Here is a 13,561-nt window from a genome sequence, read left to right as displayed (position 1 = left end):
CTTGGGGTATCTTAGGTCCCATACAGACATCATCACTCAAAGGTCGCTGGTTAGCAGCACTGTATTGTCAAATCTAGGTACTGTCTTGGGGCAGCCTTCACTGATAGTCACAGAATTCTGATAGGAAATGCAAATAGTTTCCACGGCCCCTTTATGCGCTATATTATTCAGCAACAGGAATGCTGTAATGATTCCACACCTTCTTGGGGCTAATAATAATAATAATATGTTCATGCGGACAGTTTGAGTACTTGACTTTTAAAAATGACTCTTAGGTGATCAGTGTAATCCCTGTTACATTGGCCTGAAGTCTCAGTTTGTCCAACAGTTGTGTGTCTTGTGCAGATGTGAGTCATTTTGTCTCTCTCTTTCTCTCTTGTCTATTAATTTTTGGTGTTGTCTAGGAATCCGAGCCTACGAACAGCTGGGCTACAGGGCTTTTGGAACACCAGGGAAATTGGCAGCTGCCGTTGCCATCACACTTCAGAATATTGGAGGTAAGGAAGCCATGGAAAGGAAGCAGCTATGGAGATGGCACAGAGACACACACCAGTTCCCATCCCAGGAAGGCTTTCTGACAGCAAAGTGGGCCAGAGCGGTGTTCCCAAGCATCTTTACTCCCCTTCATCTGAATGGGACTCTTTTGCACCCTGTTAACTTCTGTCTCCTTCCCTAGCCATGTCCAGCTACCTGTACATTGTGAAGTCTGAAGTGCCTCTCGTCATCCAGACCTTCCTCAACCTGGAGGAGAAAACAACGTAAGTGTCCTCCTCCCTTTGGCTCCTGCCTTTATCACTCCTACTTACCTACCCAGACAATTTCTGCAACCACCATGGGCCATAGCATCACATGGCTGTGCTCAGCAGAAGATGAACAGTTATGGGGTGTCAGTGTTGCTCTGTCTACCTTGTTCACTCTCTGCCCTTCTTCCCAATGTCCAATGGAAGAGCCTGATTGATGCAGACTGTCAGTGGGGAACAACTGGCAAACCCTGTCCCCCATTTTTACCTAACCCTGATCCAGGTGGCTGGTCTGCTCCTGGATCTTTTGTGGGCTTCCCCTAAGGCCCTTGCTGCTTCACATGACATGCGGTAGCAAACACTCACATTTCCACCACATCTGTATGTGGCAAGGAGCCGAGTAGCCAAATCCAGTTCTGTGGCGCATATACTGCTATCAGCCTTGTTGCAGGAGAAGGGCTATAACTCACAGGGAAGCAGTGGCGTAGCGTGGGGGGTGCAGGGGAGGCCGGCCTCACCGGGCACAACATCTGGGGGTTAGTGTTAGGGGGCGCAAATCCACGGGTTAGGGGGCACAAATTACTTGCCTTGCCCCGGATGCTGACAACCCACGCTATGCCACTGCAGGGAAGGGCACATTCATTGCATGCCAAAGGTCCCAGGACCAGTCCATGGCATCTCCAGGTAAGGCTAGGACTATCCCTTGCCTGAAGCCCTGAAAAGCCACTGCCAGTCTGTGTAGACAGCACTGAGCTAGGTGCCCTCATCGTTTGACTTGGTATAACGGGTCAAGTATACCCAGCACCTAACAGATTAGAATTGGCTTTCTGAAGCTTGGGTTTCCAGCTGTTTTGAGGCTACAACTCCCATCATCCCTAGTTAGCAGGACCAGCGGTCAGGGATGATGGGAGATATCGTCCAAAAACAGCTGGAAACCCAAGTTTGGGAAACTGTGGATTGGACTATAGCCATGAGATTGTGCAGAGGGGGGGGGAGCCAGGCAGTGGCAGTGTGGAGGCTGCTGAGGAATGAGGCTGTGGTGGCTGCTCAACAGGCTTGCCTTGGGCTTTGCTGTGTGGCAAGTTGGTTTGGGGACACATTGTGGTTGTGGCCATAGACAGGCCTGCTGGAGAGGCTGGCCAAGAGACAAACCGGCAAGGCAAACAGGTTTCCTTTTGGTTATCAGCCCAGTGCTGGACCCTCAGGGGAACTGTAGGCTAGTACAGGGCCTGATAGGAATGCCCAGGCTGCTCCTTACCAAAGCTACTTCCTGCATACTCTTAGGCATCTTTTCCTCTCTCGTAGCCATCTTCCCCCTTCCTTTATTCATTCTCCTCCCTCCCTGCTTGTGGCTCAGCTCTAGCTAACATCTCTCGCTCTCATAGCAGAGGGATTTGCCTCCTGCTGAGCAGCCTGTCCCAGGGATTTCACGGCATTAAGCCACTACTATTTTTGATTGACGCCAGCGCTGAATAAACCCTCGGCATGGGATTAGACCAGAGTGAACTTCCAATCCTTGCACGATGCATCACTTCCTCCTCCGCCCCTGCCCTGGATGCAGCAGCCCGAATCGTGATTCTGCTCACTGGCTGAGTGGGCTCCAGAAACCCTTTTGCCATGCGTCACATTTAGCCTGTGTGCAAGGCACCAACCTTCTCTGGTTGCTGAGGGGTTAATGCAGTGAGTTGGTACATCCTAGAGAGTCCTAGGGTATGATCTGATGGTATGCATGGGGGCCATTTTGTTAAAACTCAGGAGGACTGGGTCTGGTCAGTGCCTGAATGATGGGAGATTACCTGGGAATCCAATGGATACTACCTTGATTTCTTTGATGGAAGAAAGGGTCAGGGATATAAATTTATTAAAGAAATGTGCTGGTTCGCCATCAGGGAGTCTCTCACTCCCAGGTGTCTTTGGTGCTCACCTGAGACATGTCAAGGGCTGAGCCAACAGCATCCTTCCTTCACTCGGTGTGATACACATTCCACTTAGTTCTCAGGGAGGTTTATGCCGAACTGGCCATGGCTACTGTAGCTGCAGGCTAGGAAGGGGCTAACCCAGTCAGTCAGAATAGTAACACAGGTGCTTTGATGATCTAATGGTCATCTCTTGCTCTGCTTAGTTTCCCCTCTGTCCGCGCCCGTTCAGCCCTGGGAGGTTGCCCATGGGAGACTGTGGCAGAAAAAGCTTCCCCCACCCCCTGTACTAGGCCCTGCTTTATCTGCTGACTTACTATTAGGAGAAGCCCCTTGCTGCTGTCACTGCTGCCCCATATTGGATACATTGGACAAGACTGCATGCACTGCAGTTCTGCCCTCGGACTGTACAGTGGGGCAAATAATTGTTTGACCTGGGGGCCCTGTACTTTGAGACTCATAGTGCCTGACAGGAAGCAGAATTTCTTTACCCCGTGCCGTTTTCAGTAGTTCGCCCTACCGCCACTACCACTTCTCTTTTGCTTTCTTCTCTCTCTTTCTCTCCCCTACCCCCTTTCCTTTAAAGACTCTCCTTTTGCCTTTGTGAATTTCTGTGCTCCAGCCCTTTCCCCCCTTAACCTCCCCACATAGAATAAAATAACCAACACAAACCTCCCTTCCAAAAATCTTAATGCAGATTGGGTAAGCATATTGTTGTACAGATTACCTTGGGAAAGTGTGTTTCGGTTGCATGCTTTATCTGAGACGGGGCAGAATTCCGAGTTGCCTGCCGAAAACCTCCTCCGCCTCACAGAAAGATTTGTGAGATCATGAAATGCAATGGGGTATGTGGGGTAGTGGGGAGGAGAAGGTCAGCAGTGGGTGGGGAGAGGCAGGAAAGATCAGAGACCCAAAACCAGCCTGCCTTGGAATCAAAAGCAAAGCCAGCATCTTGCTTCACTTTAAGCTCATCTGACTTTATACACTCTGACAGGGCAAACAGCTATAGGGCTCTGCCTTTCACAGGGACAGGGACAGATTCAGCAGGATGAGTGGAAGTCAGTGGGGCAAGCTACATGGCTTAGCCTCATGTGCACAGCACAGCCACAGCTGTCCCCTGCAAAGAGCAGCATTATTCATTCATGAGACAGGGAGGTTTGTGTTGCCTGGGCTGTGCTGAGATACAAGGCAGATCATAGCTTGACGCCGGCTTTCACGTGAACCTCAATGTCCAACATACAGGGTCATTGCTGCCTGCCCTACAGGCTCTGTTAGGTTTGGCTTGACCAAACAACACTGCTGTGGCTGGAAGGCTAGGACAACGTTGCAGTACTTTGCTTATATTTACACTGTATTGCCCCCCTTAGAGCACCCAATTCCATGTCTCATTGATTGTGAACTTAGTATGCCAACGTAGTTTTATATTTTCTACTGCTTTGGTACTTTTTTTGATAAGCAGTATACAGATTTGAATAAATGAGAAAATAAAATATTGAATCGCCTTTCCTCCAGGGAGCTCAACCAACTTATTAGGGGTTCTCAGGTAGTCCCTCATCCAAGGAATTTTCAGTTCTGAGTCCATTTTCAGGTTTGGGGAGTAAGATGATGATGATGATGATGATGATGATGATTTATATCCAGCCACTCTGGGCGGCTTCCAACAGAATATTCAAAACACAATAAAACATCAAACATTAAAAACTTCTCTAAACAGGGCTGCCTTCAGATGTCTTTTAAAAGTAAGATAGTTGTTTATTTCCTTGACATCTGATTGGAGGGTGTTCCACAGGGCTGGTGCCACTACCGAGAAGGCCCTCTGCCTGGTTCCTGTAACCTCACTTCTTGCAGTGAGGGAACCACCAGAAGGCCCTCAGAGCTGGACCTCAGTGGGGGTGGAGACGCTCCTTCAGATATACCAGGCCTAGGCCAGTCCCATCTGAGATTTTGGTGCTTAGTTGTCCATTACCCACTTCTAAGTAGAGCTGAAATTCTATTTTAGAATGTTAATTCAAGCAGGTCAAGTTTTATAACCTGAAAAACTGCACCAAAGTTCAAGTTTATGAGGTGATGTCAGAAGAAACTCTCCTGCATCTAACACTGTAGTTAGTGTCAGATACTGCAAAGTTTCTCCTGACATTGCCCCACACAAATTTATGCTTACAGTGTGAACAAAACCTGCTGTGCGGAAAGCTCAGTGGGGTCTGAGGGCACAGGATGCTGTCACCTTGGTGAAGCTAAGCAGACCTAGGCCTGTTCAGGGCCTGGGTGGAAGCTCCAGGCCTTGCGTCACCTGATGATATATATGTACTATTTAGCGTTTTCTCATCCAAAGGCCTGCAGAGGATATAATGTTGACCTTTGTCATTTCAGGGACTGGTACATGAATGGGAACTATCTAGTCATCATGGTCTCTGTCAGTATCATCCTCCCGCTGGCCCTCATGAAACAACTGGGTAAGTCTCCCTGAGCAGCAGATGGGAATGATGAGCATAATCTCGGGAATTTGTCTTACCTGCCATTTATGGAGGGTTACCAGCAGCTGCTTCAGTGGGTTTGTTGTGCAAAAGGGTATGTCGATTACATGGGAGAGATCCACACAATTTTCATATATATGCACATATTCCTTAGCAGCCTGAGATCACACCACAGGGAAATGGCTCCCATGCGATGGGGTGGGTGGGGAAGGAGGCCTTGGTTCTGTCTAGTCCTGCCAGAAAGTACCCAGAATCACCCGTTACTCCACAGGTTCCCCATCCAGACCTGAGAGAGTGACAGAGGGTGATTCATGAACCCAGAAACCTGCCATTTCTCATGGCAGTTTCTGCACCCTAGGGTACTACTGTCCCTGAACAGAGTTGGTGTCTGTAACACCTGAGGAAGTGGAGAATGATCCATTCCAGAAGTATTTCAAGACCCCTGCAACTTTTTGTTTTCTCTCTTCCCAGGTTATCTTGGTTATGCCAGTGGTTTCTCCCTCAGCTGCATGGTGTTCTTCCTTATTTCGGTGAGTTGTTGAATAGGGAGCAGCTGCTTGTATTAATCTCAAGTCCTCTTAGTAATTTTGGGTTACTTATTTATTGATAGCACAACCCTGGGCACATCTATTTAGACATAAGTCTCGTTGAGTTCAACAGGGCTTACTTCCAAATAAGTATAAAATGGTGGTCTTGTTATTAACTGATGGCATTTTTATATTGCCCTGCTACCTCCTAGGAGTTTGGCGCAACATTTCTAGCCCACCCCCACCCCTCGGTCCTCATACCACTTTTATCCTCACAACACTGTGATGCAGATTTGGCTGACAGATTGTGAAGGTCACCCAGTGGGCTTCATGGCTGGGTGGAAATTTGAACTCAAGACCCTCCAATTGTAATGCAGGGTCACACCATGTCAGATTTGCAGCCAATTATAGGCCTTTGTCAGCTCCTGTCAGCTCCCTCATTGGCATTAGTTGCTTGGAGATCCAATTAAGAGTCTTCGAAGGGAAGTGGAACAACAATAACAACAACAACAAGCATACTTTTTGTGAAATGTTCATTTCAGAAGAAGAGAGTTTGGTGTAGTAATGAAGTATTGTACTAGGACCAAGATTCAAATCCCGGCTCAGACATGAAGCTCACTGGGTGGCCTTCTCTCAGCCCAACCCACCTCACAGGGTTGTTGTGAGGGTGAAAGCAGGATAGGAGAAAAGGGAAGTGTGTCTGCTATCCTGAGCTCCTTGGAGAAAGGCCAAGATGAAAACAAATAAAAATAAGATCCCCACTGGCAGGATTTTGCACTTAGGTTCCATGGTAACAGAGCTTCAGAGCCTGGCACTTGTTGTGAAACCATCGTTCTCTTGCTAGTAGCCAGCAGTCTTAACTGAACCTGGTGCTGCCAGAGCCTGAACCTGCTCTTGAAATGCCCCCGCTTCTGGGCTGCATCCACACCAATAGAGCAGAATTCTCTATCAGTTCCTGCTGCAAAGCTTGGGTGATGACTCCAGTTTTGCAAGTGCTGTTGAACTGTCAGAGTGGATAGTGAGCAACATGCCCCCAGCCATTTCAGCAACAGCCAGCGAGAGAGAAGCGTCACAGCATTCTTGCTTCCTTGTCAGCAACACTGATCTATTTCTGGACAAAGAAGAAGCCTCGTGCCGATGCGCAGGGTGAAGGGAGAAAGCCGAGATCTCAGTGAATGGGGCTGTCCCTGCTCACTCAGTCCCACAGTTCACTGGGAAGGAGATGCAGGCACAGTCAGTGGGGTTTTGTTTCCCTGTTGTCTTTTACACCCTTTTAAGCTGCCATCAGCCCCCCCAAGAAAAGCTAAATCTTAAACTTGAATAAGTCATTTGATCGCACAAAATACTGGTGCTTGAAGAAACAGTCGCAGGAAGTATTCATAGCAAATTAAGTCACATCCTTCACCCTGGCTTCTCATCAGGACAACTACCCTAAAGGAATCTTGCTTTTTCTAACACCTCAGTTCTCTAAATATGCATAGCTGTGATATCTTGCAGAATATAGCTGCAGCGTGATTCTCACTTGGGCTACTTTGTCCTGCTTGCACTCACTGTTCTAATGGGTTGCGACCAAACATTAGGCACGAATGGTCGTTCTACATAGCCAGCTAGCATGGTGGTGGCCCAAATGCTTTTAGAATGCCTTAAGTGGGAACCCTCTCCATTCCCATCTCCACACCATCATTTTTTTCTGTCAGTGGTTGCACCAGCACATAGCCTTTTCTGATGTGGCCCCTTGGTAGTGGAACTCCCTGTCCAAAGTGGTTTGGTTGGCACTCTTTCTAAGGACTTGTCCACACCTCCATTTGCCTGCCTGCAGGTTACCGCTGAATGGGACCAACCAATCAGCTTTACCACGGATTTCCATTTGTTCTAATTCAGTAGGTAAGAGTGGGAAAGCTGCAGCCCAAACACAAAACTGCACATGTTTATATACTGCCTTTTTCTCCAAGGAGTTCATGATGGTGTCCATGGTTCTTCTCCCCATTTCACCCTCACAACAACCCTGTGAGGTAGGTTAGGCTAAGAGATGGTGACTGGTCCAAGGTCACCCAGCTTCATGGCTGAGTGGGGATTCGAACCTTTCTCTCCCAGGTCATAGCCCAACTTTCTAACCATTACACTACACTGACTCATACAAATACCCACAAACACATTTATTGTCTATTATTGAGACTGATCTAAGGCAAAATAAGCCCAGGCAATCATTCCTAACAGGGTTTCTTGATCCCATCTCAGGTCATATACAAGAAGTTCAACATTCCCTGTCCTCTTCCTGACCGGGTCAACACCACCGTCAGCCTCAATTACACACCAGTCAGCATGAACAACAATCAGGACGAGCAAGCAGTGGAAGACGGCATCTGCTCTTCGAGCTTGTTCACCCTCAACTCTCAGGTCAGACTAGCAAACAATACATAAATATTCATTAACCTAAGTAACATATCATATCAAATCTGCGAGAACCTGTCTGGCTGAATCTGGTTCTCTGGTTATAGGATCAGCACTGAGGCTGGGCACTGTGCAGAGTCAGTCTTGCATCCTGAACCACGGGCAGACCATGTGATGGAAGTAGAGGGGACTGATAGAGCTATAGTGAGAATGGGTTAGGGTTACCTACAGGGCAGATAAAGGGAAGACAGGGTGGTTCAGTGGAAAGACTTGGCTAAACAATCAGGTTTTGAGCCGGGTGTTTGAGGGAGGGAGAGGGAAGGAGGCAGCCTGACAGATAGAAGCAGTGGAGTGGTTTGAAGTGCAAGGAGCAACATGGCCAAAGGACTAAAAGTGGGTCATGGAGGGCAGGATTGCAGAGGAGACTGAGAACTGATGAACCTGCATCAGAAGAGCAAGATGTGAGAAAAGTTCAGTTTGTGCCAATGAGAGATTTCCCCACCACCACCACCAACGTAGGCAAGATCAGGAGCCTGGCTGAGGAGGGAAGGGTTGGAGAGTCCTTTTCCCACGTGCTGTGCTTCCAGTGAAAAGTGTAATGTGTAGTTGTACCCCTTACTGGAAGTTGCTACAGGGCTATGACAGCAGAGGTTTTGGAAATGGGAGCATGCCCAGTGGTCAGGTGACATCCTCTTCTTCTCCCTCTCTCTTCCTTGCAGACAGCCTATACCATCCCCATCATGGCATTCGCTTTTGTGTGTCACCCTGAGGTCCTGCCTATCTACACGGAGCTGAAAGAGTGAGTGTTGGATCCACAGTTGCAGCACATACATTTTGTGCAGATTGCATGCATTCACTGCGCATCAAGGAAAATTCTCAGTGATTCTCCCTTAGACCGCAGCTCCAAGCCAGCAAATGGCCTGTTTGATTCCATTCAGTAAAGGAGCAAGTGCATCCTTTATAGAACTCCGTTGATCAGGTTCCCCTTTCTTTGGTTTGCCTGAACATCATCTCCAAGCACTCAAGGGAACTAGGGCCTGTTTGGGAGATGCTAGGCATGTCATCAAATAAGCTGTGGCCTTGTATAGTTTGCTTTGGCAGGATGAACTGGGGCCATCTCAGATCTTGGGCCTTTCATTCTAGCTGGGTACCTCTTTGTCTTCAAGGAAGTGTGTAGAGAAGCAGCTGGGATTAGGAAGGAAGTGCCTTTAAACAGTTAGGAATTCGGTTCTTCTCATGCTGTGTTTCTGCCGGTCGTTTAGCCCAACCAAGAAGAAGATGCAGTGCATCTCCAACATCTCCATCGCTGTCATGTACATCATGTACTTCCTGGCTGCCCTTTTTGGCTACCTCACTTTCTACGGTAAGTCCCTTCCACGGGGTACCCAAGTGGTGGAAGAGAGGTAGGCAGTGGGGTGGTGACAAATGACTTCACTGAGTATATACATACACCTCCCTGGGACCAGAGTGTAGAATTTCCTTGGGTGGGGGCGTCTAACACTTCACTAGGACAGATGCTGAATATTCTTCTGGTGCCCAAATCGTTGATCAGAATCACAAGTGCCAGAGCTCTTTCCACATTTTACAAAACATTTCCCAGTAGTCAGCCATAATAGCTAGTTTAGCCCCATCCCATGCATTTTGCTAAAGGACTTTTAGATAATAATAGTAACTATTATTATTATTATTATTATTATTATTATTATTATTATTATTATTATTTCCTTTGAGTCCTTCCATTGCAAACAAACCAAATTGCTTTGTCTTGTTATTTTAATCTTGTGCAACACAATCCTATGCATGTTTGCTTGGAAGCAAGTAGGAACTCCTGGGGTCATTTGGGAGGAAGGGCAGTGGTATCAATTTAATACATAGTATTCTGTGGGATTCACTTCCATTGTTCACATGCATAGATTGAGGGCAGAAATGCCTACATAGCCTTTCTTTCCAAGAAACAGTCCTGTCGCGCCCCAAACCTGGGATGCAAAGAGACACCTTGCTTAGGTACACAGCCTGATCAATAATGGATGTGCTGTTCTTGGTTGTCCCCTGCAGGCCAGGTAGAATCAGAGCTGCTACATACCTACAGCAGAGTAGATCCGTTTGATGTGCTCATCCTGTGTGTGCGGGTAGCTGTGCTGACTGCTGTGACACTGACGGTACCCATTGTTCTCTTCCCGGTGAGTCTCCTTTTCATCAAATTGTGTGTGCCTGTGGTTTCCTACACCACATACCAGAAACCAGTCTAATTGTCTACTGTCCCCTTTTTAGACTGCCTGCCCATCCTTGTCTATAATTGGTAACTGAACCAGAGAACAAATAGTTTACTCCAGAAATGTACAATGCTGGCTGTGGCTGAAAGCAGGAATCATAGGATCATTGCAGAGTTAGAAAGGGCAATAAGCAATATCTAAGCATCTGTAGAAAACCAAGGCAGAGGGAAAAGAGCATTAATGATTGTTGTGGTGTCTCACGATTGCTGTGGGTGGAGCCCAAGTATCAGTTTATATCTTACCGCAGTGACATGTTTGTTGCTAGGGATGCAGAGAACCTGGGCATCATTCTGCACATTTATCCCTTTGTATGAAGCAGGGCCCTGTGACTTGGTCCAAATTTAACCACAAAAGTAAAGATCTAAAAAGATCAGCTCCGCCTACCTGGATGCTGCTTAACACAACAAGCTAAACTCAAAAGGGAGGGATATGCAGAACAAGTTCCCAACAGCAACCACAATGCTGGGATAAAAGTATTTTTACTCTGGAGCACCCCACCACCACCACCAAACATCAGTGTTGCTGCAGCTTTCCTGGTGGGGTTGTAGCACTGCAGCAGTGAGGTCAGGGCTGTGTGGATGCACTGATGTAGCCAATCTGGTGGTTCTGCTGGTGCATCCACACAGTGCTGACAGCCACCCTGCCCTAACACAAGCTAGGTAAGCTGCAGCAACACCGATGGTGGAAGGGTGGCATAACCCCATCAAATTGGCCGCTACTGCTAGCTTCCATTTAAGTCAAGGCTGTTGGTTGGTTGGTTGGTTGGTTGGTTGGTTGGTTGGTTGGTTGGTTGGGTAGTGGATTGAATTGGCTGGGATATGGACAGAAGCAACCACAGCCCACCAAAATGCAGGTCACAAATAGGCATTGGAGTCCAAAATCAGAAGAGATCAAGTTTATGCCCAGTGGAGTGAGGGGACAAATGGGGAATATGTTGTCAATGCAGGCCTAAGTTCTTGTGCAGTTAAGAATTGTGCATTATTTTTTAAGAATGGAGTCTGACCATACCTCCCTCCACTCTCCAGGTACGCCGGGCAATTCAGCAGATGCTGTTTCAAGACAAGGAATTCAGCTGGATTCGGCACACGATAATTGCTGTCATACTGCTGACTTCTATCAACTTGCTTGTCATTTTTGCTCCTTCCATCCTGGGCATCTTTGGACTGATTGGTGAGTCCCACTTTCAAGGGTTCTCTTTTTCCTAACCTCAGTCCCTTTGTTTGCCATTGCCACACTCTACCTGCACCTTCCCCTTGGGTGAACCGTGCAAATATGACTTACAGTAATGCAATAATATAAATTTTGGAAGTTTTTAGAAAAACTGTTGGGAGAGAAGATATGTGTCCTGTGTCCTGAGCAGATCACTTTCTTTCCTTGTGGTTCCTGCGTTCTGGTAGCCTTTAACAAAGAGAGATTAGGGAAGTTTAAAAAGCTGGATACAAGCACTGCATGGATTGCCCTTGCACACTAATACTGTACACCCAAATGGGAGCCCACTTTTGTCTGTCTTTAAATTATCCTACTTGCTATTGGGTCATGGTATTCCCATGATACACTTTGGGCCACAGAGAGGAGGATAGATGAGCTGGTTCTTTGGTCGAAAGGGACTAATTCATACCCTGGAGGAAAGCAGAAAGCTCTTTCAGCTCTTCTTCCTGTCTCCACTGTGGCTAAGCTTCAGAGCACATGAGGAAAACATAAAATCCTTCATGTAGAAAAAGCAGTCAAGTGACTTTCTCATAACCAATTCCAATATCGTAATTTTTACTTCCCTGTAAAACGGAGTTGCACTCTGACTTGGACTGTATACACAGCATTAAAAGCACACCCGCATGGCTTCCCCCAGAGAATCCTGGGAATTGTAATTTACCCTCGTAGAGCTACATACTTTCCCAGCATTCTTTGGGCTTTAAATGTATGCTGTGCATTTGTTGTGGGTATTGGTTTACGGGTAGTACTCCACAGAAGGGCAGTTTTTACACAAAAATCACCCCTCCGATACAGCTCTGATGCTGGAAAAGCAGTCCAGTCTTCACAGTGATGAAATAAACTCTTGAGTCAGGATGATGATAGAGGGAGAATAATTCCTCTCTGCTGCCTTGAGAACATGGATGCAACTCCACATCTCCGGTCTCCCATTCTGCTGCCCAAAGGCCCCGTTTTTCCAAGGATCAAGGCTACCGCCAGCAACCTGTTTGTTTGCAGTGTGATTTCAAAGGACTTAATTTTTTTCATTCCCAGCTCCCCAACCACTGTTTGAGGAGAGAAAGAAAACACCATTCCTAAGGCAGGAAATCAATAGCTTGTCTGGCCTCTGCCAGGGGTGTGGGGCAAGGCCAGGGGCCCGTCAGCACAGCTTGTTTTGCTTTCTCCTAGGAAAAACAAGTGGTGAAGGGTGGGTGGATAGCTTAGTGTTCTCCCTTTCTGGAGGGGTGTGTGTGTGTGTGTGTGTGTGTGTGTGTGTGTGTGATTGTCCCTAGAATTTCTTCTCTTCTGGTCTCTTCCAGGTGCCACGTCGGCCCCCTGCCTGATATTCATCTTCCCAGCAATATTCTACATCCGGATCATGCCCAAGGACAAGGAGCCCACGAAATCCCCTCCCAAGATCCTGGTACGTACTGTTTAGGAACCCAGCTTGGCCTAGAGACCTTTGGGGGTGTCTATAAAGGAGTGGGGTGTGCTGCTGGTTGTGTGAGGTGTGGGCCTCCTGCCCAATGGGCCCTCCTATCTTAGACTGTCCACATGAGGACATCGCCCTGCCGGCACTGCTGTTCTTGAACTGTCCTCTCAGTGAAGGCAGTTGTGGGGATGCTTCTCATCTGGGGAGCTGCTAATTGCTCATGACACCAATAATCTTTTCATCAATCAAGAACGCAAGTCAGGGGTTCAGAGACAATCAGATACCATCATAATTCTGACCGCAGTAACCTCGAGTCCATAGGTTGTAAAGTCAGGAGCACAGAAAATCAGTTGGGCCATCCTTGTAGATATACCTCCATCAGGTTCCCTCTCACCTCTTAACAGGAGAAAAAATATGGCTATTTTATATGACCATAAGGCTTTCTCACCTGGGAAGAGATCAATAACTCTAGCTTTGGAAAGCAAAGTTTTTGTCATCGTAAACATTATCAGAGCGATGTACAAGGTTGTGAAGGTTATAACTTGTTGTAGATGAAGGACGACCAACTGCAAGGATCACTCTGTCCTACAGACAGCGGCCTGGAAGCTAGGGACAAATTT

The 13,561-nt window shown here is 47.4% G+C and overlaps 1 protein-coding gene across 3 annotated transcripts in view; it reads left to right on the top strand.

Annotated features, from left to right (window-relative positions):
• SLC38A3 (solute carrier family 38 member 3) overlaps positions 1 to 13,561 on the top strand; it is a 162,033-nt gene that overhangs the window by 140,282 nt on the left and 8,190 nt on the right. For all 3 annotated transcript variants that reach the window (XM_083726607.1, XM_083726608.1, XM_083726606.1), the window contains 10 exons: positions 405 to 497; positions 677 to 758; positions 5,027 to 5,109; positions 5,602 to 5,660; positions 7,896 to 8,054; positions 8,768 to 8,847; positions 9,311 to 9,411; positions 10,104 to 10,228; positions 11,347 to 11,491; positions 12,829 to 12,932. In XM_083726607.1, coding sequence (XP_083582733.1) covers positions 405 to 497; positions 677 to 758; positions 5,027 to 5,109; positions 5,602 to 5,660; positions 7,896 to 8,054; positions 8,768 to 8,847; positions 9,311 to 9,411; positions 10,104 to 10,228; positions 11,347 to 11,491; positions 12,829 to 12,932 — 1,031 coding nt within the window. The remainder of the gene's footprint in view (positions 1 to 404; positions 498 to 676; positions 759 to 5,026; positions 5,110 to 5,601; positions 5,661 to 7,895; positions 8,055 to 8,767; positions 8,848 to 9,310; positions 9,412 to 10,103; positions 10,229 to 11,346; positions 11,492 to 12,828; positions 12,933 to 13,561) is intronic.

The sequence above is a fragment of the Podarcis gaigeae genome (assembly GCF_964106915.1).
Source record: "Podarcis gaigeae genome assembly, chromosome: 2".
NCBI lineage: Eukaryota > Metazoa > Chordata > Lepidosauria > Squamata > Lacertidae > Podarcis > Podarcis gaigeae.
The sequence above is the reverse complement of the archived record's forward strand: the minus strand, read 5'-3'. Positions and strand labels throughout refer to the sequence as shown.